Genomic DNA, 17,730 nt, shown 5'->3' with positions numbered 1-17,730 from the left:
GATAAACAGTAGAAAAAAGTCCCTTATCGCATCTATCCCGCCACCCAGAGAGGATTACCTAATGCCCCACTTTGGCGCCCGGCTTGCAGAGCCAAAGTACTATATACTCCTGATAGCGTGCATTTCACGGATGCCACCAAGTACTGAGTACTCTTTGAGTGCAGGCGCCAGGAAAACAGCTAGTCTCCACTCTATTTTTCTCCAAGAGTGGGCCCTTTTCGATACTCTACAGCTTGAAGGCATCACAACCACGAATCTCTTACCAGGAAGAATTGTGTGACTAAACCCGCCAATTAGACATTTCTGCCTCACATTGAACTGCCACGATGAGCAGATCACTCTTGCGCTCCGTTCTGGAGCTGAGGACGCCTCTCCCGCGCCTGCCATCTGCCTCCCACATACCCAAATCACGCGCTCTCTCGACGACGAGGTCCATGATGCAGAATATCGACCTAGCCGCATCGCCATCACAAAGCAAGATACCGCCTATTTCGCCCACGAATCCTATTCCCAGCACACCTCCCAGTCCGCAAAAACAAACCCCCACCGCTCCTTCAGACGTCGAAGCCAAGGCATCCCTCTCTCAACTGTTCCCTCTCCTGCGTGCGCAGCCACGCCACTACATTACAGCTCACATACACGGGCGGCCATACCTCGTGACAGAAGGCGATCAGATTCGTCTACCGTTCAAGATGCCCGGTGTCCTACCAGGCGATGTACTGAGGCTAGACCGAGCCTCGGTACTAGGATCGAGGGATTACACATTGAAAGGCACCCCTTGGATCGATTCGCAGTTATTCGAATGCCGAGCTACTGTCCTCGGAACGGAAAGCGAGCCTCTAAGGATTAAGATCAAGACAAAGCGGCGGAACAGGAGGTCTCAGCGGGTCACGAGCAAGCACAAGTACACCATGTTGCGAATCAGTGAGCTGAAGCTCTTAGAGTCAACTTCATGAAAAATCCCGAGAAATATCAATGTACGAAGGTGTGGCATCAGAAAAGCAGGAGTGTTTGCCGGGTCTAGGTTCAATTACGGCCTTAAACACAGGCCTGGGTGTAGTGGATGTGAAGAGATTGAAGGGCCCGGACCTCATAAGCTTTGGGCCATCGCCTGAACCAGCCGAGATATCCTACAACTACTCTTGTGCCTCTCCAAGGAGGCTTCGAGACCACTACCCGTGGGCCTCCCGCAAGTACTTTGGGATTCTCTATGTCCAGAACTGTACCACTACAAAGTGCCTTGGAAGGGCCGATGTATTTAGAGTCGCACGCGCACTTGGGAGCTCAACATAAACCATTATTACCTGTACATTTATCATATCTGACCCCTTGTCTCGATGTATGGTGCAACACAATGTGGACATGCTGAGTTTTGAAGAATCAGATACTAATATCCCGTATTTCACATATGTTTTCTGTGAGCAACACTGCCATGTTCTATATAGTGCGCTCCTCGCCAGACGTTAATCACGCGAACCTGGTTCCAAACACTGGGGCGTCATATATCCAATTAACGCCTACAGGGAAGCTCCGGTTTGCCTAGGTTTACTTTTCAACTGAATACCTACAGATGAAGCCGTTCCTCAGTATCCGTCACGAGTATCACTTTGACTCCCACGCCATAACAATACTGTGTCGTTTCCAATCCTGCTGTATAGGCTATATGAATCAGGACAAAGGTCCAGCAACCCCTTTCCAGTCTCCGACATCAGGGTGTTCCGTAATACAGTAGATGTTCAAGCTCTAGGTATCAAATCCCTCTAAGTATGCGGATATGGAATCGTCAGAACTCGTCCCTCGTAGAATCATCATCATAGGAAAAGACGTAACGCACGCAAGGGGTCAAATACCTCGTGAAACAGCCAAACCAGCTCAGCACAGCACCAATACTCGCAGGACTAGACGGCAACGTATTTCTCGGTAATCATTCCACATCACATCAACAAGTATCCATTCAAAATGCAAATGAACCAAATATATCTGCTCATCCGACTTTTGATGACCTCAGACTCGCTTTATTCTCTCCGTGCAAACACATTTATAGATAAACTCCATCCAAAGCTAGACACCGTATTATTAATCTACCCAGTTCCAAGATAGTGCAGAAATACACTTTCTACTCGATCAAGGCCCGAATTCACTAGAAAAGCTTATCCATTAAATACGAATGTCTTGTTGCGCCTGCATACAGAACAGTAAGACATGGTGGACACACCGCAGAGATATATGAACTCACCAGCACTGGGCTTGCTATAGTAGGCATGTCTTTAAGTGTATAGCGTAGTGTATGAAATATAACGCATTTTATCAACGACTGCCGAAATTATGTGAATAATCCAGTTAGGTATTTCGCCCCTACTTCCTTCGTCACCAGCATTAGGAGGGTGCCGTAACAACACCAGAAGATGTTTCGGCGGGCAGACGAACCGACTATACTCTATTCTCATAGTAGACATCACAGTCCTTCGCCTTAGCAGTTCACATTCACAGTTAGCACAACATACCCAATATCCAAAATCAGAGCACAGACACCGACACAATTGAAAATAAAACGAATGGCGAATTGTTATTATAGAAATGGGATATAATACGCCGTCCTCGGACGAGGCACTAGCAGAAGCAATCGCTGAACAAGAAGTCTTTATCGTCGTCAAGGCCATCTAGCTGGGTCATTTGCTTTCTATACAAGAGCAAGTAGGTAGCGCTTTTCAGCCAGTTTTGCCTCCGGAACGCCGCAGGAAAAATGTACACCACCCGGTCAAACACAAAACTGATGGGGAATATAGTGCTGCGGCTCAAACCAAAGTCGTAAGTGAAACAAAGCCAGTTTTTTCCCGTGGGATAATGGGCAGGACATGAATGTATTGTATCCAACACTCGAATCCAAACCGTGAACAATAATGCCACAACCCTCCATCTTCTCCAACACCCCAAAATTTCTAATCTCTCCTCCCCTGCTTCGAACTCCCGCATTACATATCTCTTTTTTTCCGTGGTCGTAGATCTTCGTTATCAAATAGCTTTTGATTTCGTGCGTTGACTTGGCTTCCAGCCAAGTCGATTGAGTATGACCAGCAGCCATTGTGTAATCACCTGCCCTGAACCGACTTCGTGTCTTGACCGATGGCCTTGGCGACGCTGCTCCAATATGCTTGTGGCCAGACACTCAAGACCTCGGCCTCAGTGGGCATCCGCTCGCGGCACCTCGATACCACGCTCTGGATGATCCTGCTCAACATTTCTTCCGTGATAGGCAGAGAACCCTCCGGGGTCTCAACAGGGTATAGGAATGGATCTGTAGGGGCTAATAGCTCTTCGCAGGTTGGGCGAAGGCGCTGGTCGCGGCTCAAACATCGCTTCATAGTTCTCAGTAGACTCGCCGGCACCGGAACTTCGCCGATGCCGCGGTCCCCGAACTTGATGTCGTATTCCCAGTTAATGATAGCCTGGCAACGAGCCATCTGGTTCGAAATATGTCCAAATGGTGGTGTTCCGTATACCAGTTGGAACAGGATGCAGCCTAGACTCCAGACATCGCTGGCTTTTCCCAGCTTCCATAATCTGGGAAGGGTGGAATGACTGCTAATCTGCCGCCCATTGGAATCTGCTGTGTTGAAATCGATTAAACTCTCGGGGCTCATGTAATTGGGCGTTCCAACTTGTGCTTCGCGATGAACATTGACTGTCTCTTCAGTCTGGATTGCATTGGCGATGCCAAAGTCAATGAGCTTGAGACGGCCTTTGACGACCACGAAATTGGCGGGCTTGAGATCGGAATGCACGATGTCGCACGCATGCACAGCGGCCATACACTCGAGCATTTCTTGCCAGACATAACGCACAAATACCGGGTCGAACTTGGCATTCTCTGGAGAATACCTTTGACGTAGGAGCGTATTAAGATCCAGTTCACCCATTTCCATTACCTATTCACTTTATGTTAGCATACCTGTAGATATGAGGTAAATATAGCGTGAGTTAGACTTACAAGACTCAAAACTTGCTTTTCATCGTTCATTTCGTAGTCGATAAGTGTAATCACTCGTTCGACCTTACTCAGCTTTTTGAGAAGATCAATCTCCCCTTTATAGCCTCTAACTGTCCTTTCATCCGCATTTTCAATGGAAACGCGCTTCAGGGCGAACATCTTGCCGTTGTCGGCAGCCACTCGGTAAACCTTACCACTTCCTCCGCGGCCGAGACAGTCTAGACGGGAGTAGCATTTTCCGTTGACCTTCATATAGTTTCGGCGCCTCGGTACTTCAGATGTGGTAGCTGCACCAGCTGTAGATGTGGCTGCGTCTAAAATGGACATCTTTGGAGGTGGCGGCGGGACGGCACGGCGTGGCGTATTGCGGCTGAGAGAACCCAACGGTTTTCGTTCTGGTGAAAGATTGCGCAGAGCGCTCGGGTCCGTGCTTAATGGGCGACTTGGAGGCTTCACAAAATCTGTTTCTGGTAGAAGGCCGTCCGCCGGTTTCTCCCTTTTGAAGGTTGGCGGGGCTTCATTTTCTTGGTCCCGCCTTAGAGACATATTAGGCCAAGATGGAGGAGGAGGGATTACAATCTCATCGTTAGAGATTTTATGGGATTGTAAGGCAGGTTCGTTTTGTTCTGCAGGCGATGTTCGACTCACACCGAGTCTTGCTAGGGATTTGGCACTAATAGGGCTCCCAGAGCTAAGACGGTCTTGAGCGTAGTAGGAGGCCGCGAGATTGTCGATTGGTTCGCCGTGCGGTTGCTGATTGCTGGGATCCTGACTGGAAGGCAGATTGTCTGCATTTTCTGCATCTTCTTCGCTCTGTCTTCTATGCCCCCGACGAACTGGTCCGATGAGAAAGCTCCCAGGAACTACCCTCTTGACCCGCATGGAGCTTTGCAGCCCTTGATTCTCATCATTTCGAGCTCGAGAGCCATTAGAGCCTATGCGAGAAACACTTCCGATATATGATTCTTGTTGCTGACGTGAAGCTGTTTGTGGTTCGTCTAGTATGTCGTTCATCCCGTGAGAGGCAGAGTCTGCGCTCTTTGAAGATGTTGCAGAGCTACCAGTTCTGCCTTTACTGCCTGATGAGCCCACTATTCTAACAACGCGGCCCTGATGGCCTGGCGTGATGATTTCTTGATCTCTCATCTCCGAGATGTTGGCTTTCTCTTCGACTCCTCTGTCGATACTCGGAGCCCGAGTTCTGCTCGGTAACCCAGAGGCTGATAATGATGCCGAAGCTGAAGTAGAAGTGGACCGTCTTTTGGTAGATTTGAAGTTGGATCCAGCCGAGGCAGCGGAACCTTGTGATGATGCAGTACTCAGTCGCACAACTCGCTTGCGGACGGGGCCGGCGTCCTCACTGGTTTGGCTCCGAGCCGGCGAAGATTGTCGGGTGGATGGTTGCGCACTGGTAGCACGGGTGCGACGTCTCTCTTCACCCATGGAGGAGATTGAAGCGCTGAGATTGATGTTTCGCTTGACGGGTTTTGGCTGTTCGATGTGTAGTGGCGGCGACGAAGGCCGGTGACTCTGAGCTCGGGTGCGGACACGGCCGTAGTCCTTGTCTGGTTCGTCTCCGCCATCATTTAAGAGTGCTTTGGTAAAAGCACTGAGCTTGATAGGCTGAGGGATCTCGTCGTCGGAGCTGTCGCCGTCAGCGGGAAGCTGCGAATGCGACTGAGATCGAGATGACGCGTGAGCGGTAGGGATAGGGTTCGATTCGGCACGGCTCAGGGCCGATCGGGAGGTGTTTCTCCTCAAACCGGATCGTAATGATGATTTTCTTGTTAAAGCGGCGGATTGGCCAGCATCGAGGCCGATGGGCACGGGCGATGCAGTGGCCATGGCGGCGGCTGGGGGTGTTGATTTTGTTGGGTGTGTTGTTTATTGTGCGGAATGTATGGAGCGGACGGGCGAAGCGTGTCGAATCGGCAATCTGGAGAGCAATCGAATCTATCTAAAGGATGTTGTACGTGGGAAAATCGTCCATGGCCGTCCCAGAATGGTGGTCGGGGTTGGTGTCGAATGTGCTGTTGTTGGTGCAGGTCGCAAAGGTGAAGATGCAATGTGTTTGGATGGGACGGACATTTGCAGGGCTGGTCATCTTTCCCCACAGAGTTCACGCCTTACTCATTGCTGGTTGATCGGGCAACGGCAGCTTAGCGGGTCCGAGAGTTTGGACATTGGCCAATCATTCGTCCATTGAATTAGTGGGGCAGGAAAACCGGGATTCGCTGAACGTTACCCACCACAAACCTGCAATTTAATAAATGCTATGCGCACCTGGGGCACTCAGAAGATATTACTTTCTAAAGGTACTATATATGGTGACTATGTCGTAGCCAAGGTATTATGACCAAATGATCATCATATAGCTAGGTAGGCAATGAGGGATTAAAACACGATCAATCTGTAACCAGGATCTTAGGAAATAAGAAAAGTATTAAGCTAACATTACAAGAGCAGGAATTGTGATAAGGCCGTCGTTGAGCCGCAGTCACATCATACTCTACAGGGATTCAAAGCCGTACAAATTCATGCAACATTACTAGGTATAAATACGCAGGAGGCGCCTACCATCAGCTACCTTGAACATCATCTGAAAGCTGTCTCCGAACCGGGTATTACACACAAAACTACTAGCTTAAACTAGAGGATCGCTTGGTTAAGATGAGAAAGGGCGATTGACGAAAACTTCACACAGTGTTCAGAGAGAGCGCAAGTTCTCACGAATTAGACAGACAAGCATGAACATTGGAGAAGCAGGACCGGATATATTGCCCGTTATCGAATCCAGATAACGCATTTGACGTTGGAAACCCTGACAATGATCAAAGGCAAATCCCTCCACGCCAGAAGCCATGCAAGACCATCGTAGCCCATTTTTGTGTCCGTTCCCCAAGATCATGTAACTTCGTTGCCGTAAATGATATAGGACGCTTAGTCGAAAAGACCGAATCCCATGTCGTCGTCGGACTCCTCCTTCTCTGTTGTGATTGTTAGCATATCGAGGACCTACAACGCAGCGAGGGGATAGCATCAACGTACCCTCTTCCTTCTCCTCGGCCTTCTCCTCGGCGGCAGCAGCACCACCGGCAGCGGCACCACCAGCAGCGGGAGCACCACCAGCACCACCGCTGGGGACGGAGGCAAGCTTGGAGGAACCCTCAGCGATCAACTAGAGACTGTTGTCAGCGAATGTTCTCGTGTAGTTAGTGAATTATATGGGCGGTCGTACCTCATTGACATCCTTGCCCTCGAGCTCGGAGATGAGGCTCTCTAGACGCTCATCATCAGCCTCGATACCCACGGAGTCGAGGACCTTCTTGATGTCGCTAGCAGAAGGCGAGCTGTTGCCAGCAAGGCCAAGGAGGAGGTAAGCTGCGAGGTGCTTCATTTTTGTGGTTGGTACTATTCGTCCAGATTCAGGTTAGAGCGGCGCAATCTCAAGGCGAAGGATAGCAGGCGCTAGACAATATGGCGAGTAGAAGCTGAACAGGTATGTCGACTTACAGAAAGTTGGAAGTGTGTCGAACACGAGAAATCAATCGATTTAACCGCGGAATTGGGCGGAGACTGAGCCTTCGAGTTCTGTGAGAAGTTCGGTGTGACGAGGTTGAAAGTGGGAGGATGACTGCGATCCAAAAAGTTCCAGTACATAAAATGTTCGCGGGCCTTTTTTGCGTAGCGACATAATTCGTGGGTTTGTTGTGGGGGTAGATATGCAGCTATCCCGCTTTCCAATCACCTGATTAGGGTCGCATTATCATTTAGCTAGCCAGCTATATGCGCATAGCGCGGCGGGTGTCTAAAAGATACTTCGGTACTTGAGCTCCAAGGCTTCCATCCTTGAGGATTAGGTAATCAGCCAGTGAGGCTCCTCTTGGTGGCTGTGGCGGAATCCCAGTCTGCCCCAGCATCTGTGTGGCTTGCGATAGCGTGGCAGCAAATCACAGAATGTCCAATGACGTCGCGCCTCTCCAGCCACAGTTAGCTCCGTCCGCCGAGACAACAGTCTCAAAGAACAGCACGAGACCTCTTATCTGATTGTGAGTTTCCTTGCGCAACCTTGACTTTTCGACCAACTTCTTTGTTTGCTTTTGGGCTCGTGCACTCCCCCCCTCCGCATCCGTCCCCCCGGCCAGTGTCAGGCCCTCAGCATCTCTATATCAGGGTCTGGAGTCCTCTTCGTTTTCTCTGCTTACGACCATCTTCCGTCGGGCATTAATCAGCGTCTTGGGGGAAAAGTCACATCGAACACAGCCCACCCACTCATGACTCCTCAGGCCCACGACCACCTCTAACGGCCATCGCCTTTGCTCGCGAACACACGAACATCCTCCGCCGTTTCATCTAATCCGAGCCCGTCAATATGCCCGTACGTATGCTTTGATTTTCCCTTCAACGTTTCCTGTGCCACTTTGTTTGATTGTCTAACTCGGGTATGACATCAGATCGGCGACCTCCTCGCAGAGATATCCGGCGGGCAGCCGTCATCCGCCCCATCTCCTAAAGTAGCCACGTCATCGGGGATCAAGCGGAAGGCTGAAGATGGCTCAAATGGTGCAACATCAACAAAACTCACAAAAGCAAGGCAGCCTGATGGATCTTACTCAACTAGTAAGGTGACCCGTGATGCGGATGGTCGAGTTGTAGAGCGGTCGTACTCAGTCTCGCGACCAGTGAAAGCTACTGGCCTAGGTCAAACTTCAATAAAACCATCCAGTCTTCCTCACCGCACCAACTCACCTTCGACCAACGGACGCTACGAGCCACCAACCCCTACTAGCCAGCGCACGACCTCTACCTCGAACGGCAAGTTACCCGCTGCGTCCTGCAGCACCACGCAATCGAAACGGCCCTCGGACGTAGCAAGCCGCCCGAAACTGAACCAACCTGTGTCCGCTGCTGCGAAAGTGCCCCAATCGAAGCCTTCTCCCACAACACCGACGCCGTTACAGTCATCACAAGGACCTCCCAAAAAAGGCTCTTTCAAGGATATAATGGCACGTGCAGCAAAGGCTCAAGAGGTTATGGGTAAAGTTGGTATGATCCAACACAAACCTATTGATAAGGCTTCGGTGAAGAAAGAACGGGAAACTGCCAAGCCAGAGCAAAAGTCTGGCGCAGGGTCGGGTGCTAAGGGAAAGATGAGTACTTCTTACACTGGAACCGGACGGCCTTCTGGTACTACGAATCGTGGTAATGCTCCTGCAGGTGCACCCGCACGTTCTGTTTCCAAAGCTGGTGCTGCAAAAGACGGAAAGACTGGTCCCAAGTCTAAATCAGGATCTGCTGCAAATGACGTCGCCGAGAAGAAGGTTAAGAAATCAGCGACTGCAACAACCGGTTACGCAGGAACTGCACGGCCTGCTCCGGGAGCCGCGACTAAGAAAGGCCCATCTTCCAGAGGTGACCAACGCCCTGGACGTGGTGGACTTCTCGAACCTCCTCGAATGGGCCGTCGTAGTAAGTACGAGGACGAGTATGACGAGGAATTGGACGACTTTATCGATTACGATGACGAAGAAGATGATATGGGACCTAGGTATGGCTACGACTCCGAAGGGTCAAGCGATATGGAAGCCGGAATGTCGGATATCGATACAGAGGAGAGACGAGCTGAGTTGTATGCACGCGAAGAGGACAAGCGGGAGCAGGCGTTAGAAGAAAAATTGAAAAGAGAGAAAGAAGAGCGAAGACGACGATGGGCACAAGGAGGGCGATAATGCTGTGGCGAATCCTAGAACTCAGTACATGACTCACGATAATCTTCTTTCGGCGTACGGCTGTGAGGGAGCGCTACAGTTGATTATTATACCATACCCGCATCGTTTCATTCCTCTGATAGAGCGCTAATCTGCATGAAATTCGGCGTTCGGGAGAATTCTCACCGGGCAACCATTATTGTTTTTGGGAGAGATCAAACAGTTGTTTGATCCCAGCATGTCTTACATGGTGTTTGTGGATACAGGGTGGAAGGAATGAGTGCCTTAGCAGGTTATTTCATGGTGTTTAATAAAAGATTGGAAATGTGTATATTGTATAATTTAACTCATCATATGATTGGCCTATGCTTAGTGACTTTCTTGCATGTTTCAGTAGCTGCCCCTATTTGGTACTACATTCTACTTTAAGCGCCTTTGTTAATAGGATGACTAGACTAGGGATAAATGCCACTGGTCTAAGTGTATATTCTGCAGTTGCTGTCACTTTTGTCACGTGCCCCATTCAACTACATCTGGTGTTTGTCATAAGGATTACTATTATCACAAATGTCATGTCTTCTTGGGAATCTAGAAGCCATTTGCCAGGCTATCATGTAAAAGAGCTCATATTATTGGGCCACAATTGTGGCTATGAAGTCGGCACTAATGATAAAAGTGTAGATTTAAGTTATCTAAATGTCATCATTCAACCTGACGCCGTGGATCATGACATTGAATACATACTTGTATTCAGGTGAAATATGCACTAGAGACGACAGCGACAGGAGGATACATAGAAATGCAATGAACCTGATACTAGAATCACCTAGGATACCCAATGGCAACAGAGCCCACGTGTACCTGCCAGACAACACACCCCATTACCTCTTGATGATGAATAGACTGGCTCTGTCATAATATTCAGTTTATGGGCTAATTTGTATGATTCATAGTGATCTATAAAGCTGGAAATAGAAGTCTACATGCTACTATAAGAATTATAGCCACGCTCTTTCCCTATGTGTGTCCAGGTAAATCAATACAACCTATAGAAGGCACATTATTGCCACTGTATTGCCGTCATTACCTGGGTGGCTCAGAAGGTACTGATCCCAACTCACTTCCTGATAAGAAATGTTGTGTTTACCCTATAAACTTAATTCCCTGAATCCAGTTCTTGCTTTCCAAGCTGACAGGTCAACTATAGTAAGAGATACATCTCCTACCGGGTTAACCAGTCATCTGGGTACATTCACCACCAAACCGACGTGTAATATATATCAGCTGCAGGGATCTTGTCACCGCAATGGTAGTCAATGAAGAAGAATATGTTGGAATACAACACACGGGAGTTTGTACGTACCTAGGTAACCTCTCTTGTACCACTATCGGATGGCAGGTCGTTTATTATTTATTCCCTTTCTCCCACAAACCCCATTTCGTCTGTTAAATTCTCATTGTTTTAAATGTCCATCTCTTCCTCTTTGTCTTGCCTATATCCTCCAAGAGATCTCTTGCTTTTGTCTGTCGGCCACCTTTAAACCCCCTAATCTTTCCCATCCCATCTCCATCACACTCTTGCAACCACGGACATCATTTCCACCTTCTCTAACAAGAGAACAGGGCATACGATGAATCGTTCGCGGCAGAAACGCATCTTTCTTCGTCTCCGGGTTCCTCACGGTAGCCCTGCTACCTACCGGAAAAGAATCATCCAGCAACGGCGGGAAGCCGACGCCCAGAGAAAGAGACGGGAGGACGAAAAGAAGAAACGGGAAGACGAGGAGAAGAAGAAACTGGAAGATGAGATCAAGAAACAGGAGGCCGATGTCCGCATGGCCCCGGAATTTCTTGAGAAATTCAACAGGGAGAATCACTTTGGCCGAATCCCGCCGGACCCTAGCGTCTTGCCAGCTGAATTTCTCTGTATCCATTGCAAGAAGGTTGTTAAGCGAGAGGAGAACGTCAATCCCTGGGTCTGCTAGAGTATGTGTTTCCCCGTCCCGTCTCCCCCTCCACTGTCTCTTTCGTACCCCCCTTTCCCGCTCGTCTCCGTCCCGCCTCCAAGAAGTGGCAATCATGTGGTAGCCTATATTCCTCCAACATACATTTCACCCAATCCGAGATGGAAAACAAAAAGCAAATGCTTGTATATCACGATCCACAGGGCTGTAGGCGGAGCGGCTCGCCGTATATAGCCCTACAAAGGGCTTTGAAAAACTTCGTGTAACAACACCTGCCTGTCATACCGTACCCCCATGGTTGCAGCCATCGCATTGTAGGAGCTATGCTATGCAGCAAACTGACAATCACACAGAGCACTCGGGATTCCTTCACCGCCCCCAAAAAGCAATCTACAAGCCTCAGCGCTTCGGCGATGGCGAATACATCATGGTCGACGACGACGGCTTGACCTCCAGCACGCTGAGATGGAGCTGCTGCGACCGCGCCGAGGACGAGGCTCCTCGCGCAGCGGACTGGCACAACATGAGCTTCAGCCGCGGCGACCCCTCGGTACGCAAGACCCAGCTCAACCCGGAGCCTCCCCCCTGCCCGCCGACATACCATGAGCACGAGGCTGGCGCCGCCGGATGGAAAGGCTGGTACACGATCAAGGACGGGGTCTTCCAGGGGCCGACGCACGAGTAGTAATAAAGAATTCTATTGCTACGCAAAGGAGAGACTCTTGAGAACACTCACCTTACCGAGAGAACAAAGTCACTCATGCTTTCGTGCTGAGGCATCTAAAGTTGCTCTGTCCCATGAGAAGTCACCAGCTACCTAGTTCGCATAACTACGACTCGACTTATTCAACATGAGAACAGGCATTGAAGGCCATTGTACAACATCATTATATCACGCCTGTCACACTTGGGTGGAGAGGGGCTAAACCAAGGTCCAAAAAAAAAAAAAAAAAAAAAAGACCATGTATTCATTGAGTACACTGCTCGATTGCATGTGAGATAGAATCCTAGCTGGGTAGCTAGAGCATACAATACCACCTTGACGTGATCCCACGAGCGCCCGGAAGGGCCGAATTAATTATTCGCCCACCGCAGTGCAACAATACCTAACATCACCTGCCAGCAGCGTCGTAAAACCCCTCCTCCTCCGTGGTGTTTGATGTTATCTTATCGTCTTTCATTTTCTATTGATACTACTAGTTGAGAATATACCCAAATAAATGTCTAAGACAATCATCCTCATCCAGGAAGAGGAGCTGTATAAGTGATCATATATTTAAATAGGTAGCTCCCTACTTAACGTAGTTTCTATATTTAAAAAGCAACAATAGACCAAAAGACGTCCCGAAATAGCGCCTTTGGACTATAAATTTATAATGACATAACCCTCGATGCCAAAGCTTTATCTTATCATTCAGCTATATATCTACTCAATCACTTTTAAGAAGACACTCGCGATGGTTCTAATGGGCTACGATATTTATCTATCTACCTAGCCAGAAGAACAGAGAGAGAGAGAGAGAGAGAGAGAGAGAATATTGACTGAAATGTTAGACAGCAAGGTCCCGAGCAAATATTTTCTCACAAACCATTACCCCTCCGCCTTGTCATAAGTGACACAAGACACATGTTGCCCCTAAATCAAACGCCACCGGGTTTAGGTGGTAAAAAGTGGATGAGTCTCTCCCATTTATGCCTCAACTCTAGCGCGATAATTGGCGTTGCCCTACTCGCTTAAGGCTCATTTTTTTTGCTTGAGATCCTGGCATCTACATCTTAATTCGGAAAAGATATCTCAGTCGTACCTGTGACACATCATAACAGATGTATTCGTTGTACTGAAGATATGCGTTTGGAATGTTGGTCGGGCCTGGCGTAACAGTCGTATCGGGCACTAAAGTATAGAATATTAGTTTAACTGTGCTTGTGGACATTCAAATTGAGGTATTTCTAGGAAAAGATATTTTACACGTGTTTTCCAGAACTAGAGACTGAAACAATGTTCCCCGAGGCATTGGGATTACTCACTTTTCACGCCCTTCAGGGATGGATGAACGCATTCTGCATCTTTCCAGAGATTAGGCCCTGTACTACCTTGTCCCCAAGTAGACAACATGTTATTTTGTTTGGCGGTCTCGTCAGCGTTGTAAGAAGATTGGGTCAATTCCTGTAAGGGATCGCCGAGCTCTGCTTCGCATAAAAGTAGAAGCGCTTGCCCATGAGAGATGTATGAACAACAGTAGTTAGCAGACTATTAGGTCGTCAGTCAGTGTCTCCCATTAGTACAGGTCATATTAAATGTTTCTACCTTTGAGGACATGTCGGCCAAGTATATACCCTTTCCAAACATGTAGCCCGAGACTGGAGCCTCTGGTGGCGCGATCCGAAGACCTTGACTTAGAATGCCACCAAAATTGGTGCAACGCTAGAAAATTTCCACAAGTTAGGGTATCTCGATGATATTGGATTATTCTTCTCGCTGTGATTTGACAATACATACCGAACCGTGCCATAGAAGACGTCGATCACGGAGAGTTTTGTGCGATGCATCAAATCTGTTGAACTCCCCGTCGCGCTCGATGCGAAAGATTTGTTGTATCTGGAACCGAGCATTATGAGTATGACCTCGGGTATTCATTAAGTAGTTGCTCAATTGGGAAAACTCCTGGCTCTTTTGATTGAGTGGTGTCACTGGCACTAAGGTTAACGTGATAGGCCCAACGAATTAATGCACGGTGATTTATCGGGGGTACAGAGGGGGTTAAAGTAGGCTTACTCTCATTCAGACATAGCCCTCGGAATTGGCGATCAATCTCATTGAGATCCTCTTTTCTATCACCCTTCATCAAGAGTTCCGCGGCCTTCATATCTCCCAAGCTTTCTAGAAGTTCTATTTCTTTCTTTAGCTCTGACTGGAGCTGGATAACCGGTGGTCGGTTGCGCCCAAAGTTGTGAGGGATAACAGTGAAGTAAAGGTTCGATAGCTGCTCACATGCGTCATTGACGGTGGTGAGGTACTGGGAAGCTGCGAGAGATGGGTCATCTATCAAAGCTGATAGATCTTTCAGTGTCTGAAAGCCTCGAGTAATCATTGCTTTACTGAGTTTACCCAGAGGCAACTTTTTGGAATCATAGTTGAGGTCCGACATGGCGTTTGTGAAATACTCCTGGTTGAATATAAGCTGCATCAGATCCTGAACGGGTCTTGGCAACCTCGATTCTGGCTCGTCCTCTTTTTTCACTTTCGTTTCGGCTTCATCCGCATCATTTTCCTCTTCCGAATCGGGTTCATAAGACTTTTCAATGAAGGCATATTTGCCAGGTTTCGGCTGCTCGCCACGATCTTCCCATGCCAACCCTGACTTGGATTTGAACTTCTCTCTGAATACTTTCAGGGCGTCATCTAATGAGCCAGACCCGAGGGCGCTATATTGGCCACGCTCGCCTACACGACCCCACCGAGTCCACGTTTTGTAGTCGCCAGTAGCAGAACGCAGTAGCTAAAGATCATGTGTTAGCATAGTGTGAATAATCTAAAAGTTTAGAAAAGAGCAACATGCGTGGCTACTATAATGGTAATTATTGGGGCGTAGACGGGCACGGGTATGTGACACGGTACCGACTGCGGTAACTGTGCAAGGTGCAGTTATGTAAACTTACCTGGACGCGATAAAACTTGTTGTTGTTGTTCTTTGCGTTGGTTTGATTGAGCGAGGCGTCATAAATGATACCACTGCCATCGATATACACATCGTAGTTGTAATATTGCTGGTCGGCAACTTCATCGAGGGGGATCTTCACATCCAGAGACTTCGCTATTTGAGCCTCGGCAACCTTGGGTTCTTGCTCTTCGGGTTCATCGATTTCAGGCGTAGCCTTGCCCTTGCCCTTCTTGGCTTGTGGAGGTTGGGTGTCGCCACCACCAGTCTCCGGTGCTTGTCGCTTGCGAGTGCCCCGGGTTCGGATAGAGACGTCAATACCGTCAGCATTGTCGGTAGTAGTGGCAGAGGCAGTATCATTCTGAGGCAAAGTGTAGGCCTTCTCATTCATGTGCTTCTGTCTATCAAGACAATCTTCTAGCCACTCGAATGTGACAATCGGAATGCCCTTAGTTCGAGCAGCGATGACTTTAGTTGATGGCTTATTGAAGTCAGCCGTGCTAGACACGAGATGAGTAGTGGAATCCGAGACAGATTTGTCCAGAACAGCACCCAATGGCACAATGAAATTCTTCTCAATTGTGGGTTGCGTACGGCGGGGGATGGAGCCGCTGATAGCTATGTGCAGGCCATCCAAGGCAGGGGAGGCAGGCGCAGCGTCCTTTTTCTTGCGTGGCGGCATGGCTGGGGGATTAGAGACAGAGCGTAGAAGATGGGAATACTGTATGAGCAATGATGAGTGAAGTGAGATGAATAGTCAGAACACCTGAGTAGATGATAAATGGTGAATAACAAGACTGCCCAGGTGATGAAGATAAACCAATGATCTTATGTGATGAAGGACGAGGACACTGGAAGAAAGCAACTTGAGCTCTTCCTGAGGCACAGCGCAAACACAGGTAGAGATGGCTGGGGAACGAGCTGTAATCCGACTCAATTGAGCTGTATTGCGTTGAGTTGAATTGAATGGAAATGACTGGAATCAACGACGTGAGGAAAATAAATATTTGAAAGTGCACGTCGTCGCTCCTTAGGCAACCGTTGGCCCTTGCCTCCCGACCACGGAAATCAGTTGAGAGCGGGAAGGCACACGATCAGGTATCGAACATCACATCAAACGCGAAATCACGTGCCATGCAAAGGTACTAACGTTAGGACTTTGCATAGGGCCAGTACCTACATGCATCCCTTCAAAGAGCTAGCAATTTCGAAATTTGTATACCGGAGACTTGCACGAGGGCCCTTGCGGCTGAGAATAGCGGAGGAACAGCTCATGGCTTCGTCTTGGCGTTGGTGTGCTGCCTGTCGAGTCTCCATCAGATCCCAAGGCAGCCAGTGCTGCCTTGATGCGGTCTGCCATAAATACCGAGCTAACAAGATTATGAACTCTGGATATAGATCATGGTAAACCTACACGCACAAGGTATTCAAAGCCAGTAGCAAAAAGCACTTAAATAGCTGATCATTCACAAATTCTGATATGGGTTTGATAGGTAGATCTGCTTGCTTGGAATGATACCAAGCCAATTCTGCTCTCATTGGCAGGTGGTGGCCAATTGGGAACATTCTCGCATTTCTGAAGTTCTGTCAATTACTTGAACTTCGTCGGAATGAATGTCTCATCTCGTATGCAGGCATAGATGTAACGGTCCTGTTGACAGGTTCGTAAGGTCAGCCTGCTGATTTCATGATGAAAAGTTGGGTGCAGCTGCAGAGTTGAGCTGTTCCTATGTAGCTGGACAGGACAAGAGAGAGAGAGACTAGGTATTTTATTCCACCCATCTCACGATATGGATGAATTACTCGGTTCAACGGTGCTTCGGGGAAAAGGATGATAGCGAGATGCGCCGAGATTTGGAAGATCATAACTTCTACTATCACCTAAATGTTTTTAGTAAAAAAATGTTTCAATAGGAACTTTATCACGAGAATATTAATTGCCTGATTAGTGGCCTGACCTACGCGATGCTAGCTAGCAGCAGCAGTGCTGTAGTTGCTCTAGCGGCCTAGGCTAGATGCCGCCTGCCAGGTAGCATTACGAAGTAGATCCCAGCCCCTAGCAGCCCCTAGCATGCCTACCGGTAGGCTAGGTACCTGCTGTTGCTCCGGTAGTGCCTATCTTATCGCGATAACACGTTGACGATAACCTTAATTATGGCCTGGGTATGTAGGTACCTATGTACCTACTGTTGTTGTACTTAAGTATCTACTAGTAGGTATTACTTATTCTTGACAAGAAGACATTTACGTCACCATTGCGACCAAGACTTTGGGATCAGCAGAATTCTTGAATACGACTTCCTAGGCGTCGAGGCTAGTGTTGAAACCATTTTGTTGATGGATATGAAATCCGCGGGAAAGAGAACGTTTAGATAGAGGAAGTAACGCCGGTTTGTTTCAAATTGATATTA

General features: G+C 48.4%; 7 protein-coding genes across 7 annotated transcripts; 4 read left to right on the top strand and 3 right to left on the bottom strand.

The window, feature by feature from the left end:
* The first annotated feature begins 241 nt into the window (after nucleotides 1-241).
* F5B22DRAFT_596616 (uncharacterized protein) lies at nucleotides 242-1,432 on the top strand. Its single transcript, XM_047974252.1, has one exon. It carries the CDS (start codon nucleotides 327-329, stop codon nucleotides 954-956), a length of 630 nt encoding a protein of 209 aa, XP_047833379.1. The 5' UTR covers nucleotides 242-326; the 3' UTR covers nucleotides 957-1,432.
* Nucleotides 1,433-2,547: 1,115 nt separating this feature from the next.
* F5B22DRAFT_596613 (kinase-like domain-containing protein) lies at nucleotides 2,548-6,132 on the bottom strand. The gene is made up of 2 exons (XM_047974251.1): nucleotides 3,989-6,132; nucleotides 2,548-3,926 (listed from the first exon to the last, which is right to left on the bottom strand). The coding sequence occupies exons 1-2, from the start codon at nucleotides 5,831-5,833 to the stop codon at nucleotides 3,090-3,092; spliced, it is 2,682 nt and encodes an 893-aa protein (XP_047833378.1). The 5' UTR covers nucleotides 5,834-6,132; the 3' UTR covers nucleotides 2,548-3,089.
* Nucleotides 6,133-6,313: 181 nt separating this feature from the next.
* Nucleotides 6,314-7,686, bottom strand: F5B22DRAFT_596610 (60s acidic ribosomal protein-domain-containing protein). Its single transcript, XM_047974250.1, has 3 exons — nucleotides 7,502-7,686; nucleotides 7,227-7,399; nucleotides 6,314-7,166 (listed from the first exon to the last, which is right to left on the bottom strand). The coding sequence occupies exons 2-3, from the start codon at nucleotides 7,383-7,385 to the stop codon at nucleotides 6,696-6,698; spliced, it is 630 nt and encodes a 209-aa protein (XP_047833377.1). The 5' UTR covers nucleotides 7,386-7,399; nucleotides 7,502-7,686; the 3' UTR covers nucleotides 6,314-6,695.
* Nucleotides 7,687-7,984: 298 nt separating this feature from the next.
* Nucleotides 7,985-10,231, top strand: F5B22DRAFT_596609 (uncharacterized protein). Its single transcript, XM_047974249.1, has 2 exons — nucleotides 7,985-8,366; nucleotides 8,443-10,231. Exons 1-2 carry the CDS (start codon nucleotides 8,361-8,363, stop codon nucleotides 9,715-9,717), a joined length of 1,281 nt encoding a protein of 426 aa, XP_047833376.1. The 5' UTR covers nucleotides 7,985-8,360; the 3' UTR covers nucleotides 9,718-10,231.
* Nucleotides 10,232-11,327: 1,096 nt separating this feature from the next.
* F5B22DRAFT_644086 (uncharacterized protein) lies at nucleotides 11,328-11,681 on the top strand (the record flags this gene model as incomplete). The annotated part of the gene is made up of 1 exon (XM_047978377.1): nucleotides 11,328-11,681. One exon carries the CDS (start codon nucleotides 11,328-11,330, stop codon nucleotides 11,679-11,681), a length of 354 nt encoding a protein of 117 aa, XP_047833375.1.
* A 307-nt stretch (nucleotides 11,682-11,988) lies between these two features.
* On the top strand, nucleotides 11,989-12,345 carry F5B22DRAFT_644085 (uncharacterized protein; the record flags this gene model as incomplete). The annotated part of the gene is made up of 1 exon (XM_047978376.1): nucleotides 11,989-12,345. One exon carries the CDS (start codon nucleotides 11,989-11,991, stop codon nucleotides 12,343-12,345), a length of 357 nt encoding a protein of 118 aa, XP_047833374.1.
* Nucleotides 12,346-13,429: 1,084 nt separating this feature from the next.
* Nucleotides 13,430-16,001, bottom strand: F5B22DRAFT_634734 (poly polymerase catalytic domain-containing protein; the record flags this gene model as incomplete). Its single annotated transcript, XM_047977024.1, has 6 exons — nucleotides 13,430-13,554; nucleotides 13,689-13,911; nucleotides 13,969-14,085; nucleotides 14,161-14,351; nucleotides 14,437-15,160; nucleotides 15,321-16,001. The coding sequence occupies 6 exons, from the start codon at nucleotides 15,999-16,001 to the stop codon at nucleotides 13,430-13,432; spliced, it is 2,061 nt and encodes a 686-aa protein (XP_047833373.1).
* Nucleotides 16,002-17,730: the final 1,729 nt, after the last annotated feature.

Source organism: Xylaria bambusicola (genome assembly GCF_022495145.1).
Source record: "Xylaria bambusicola strain CBS 139988 unplaced genomic scaffold F5B22scaffold_9, whole genome shotgun sequence".
Lineage (NCBI taxonomy): Eukaryota > Fungi > Ascomycota > Sordariomycetes > Xylariales > Xylariaceae > Xylaria > Xylaria bambusicola.
This window is presented reverse-complemented; position numbering and strand designations above follow the sequence as displayed.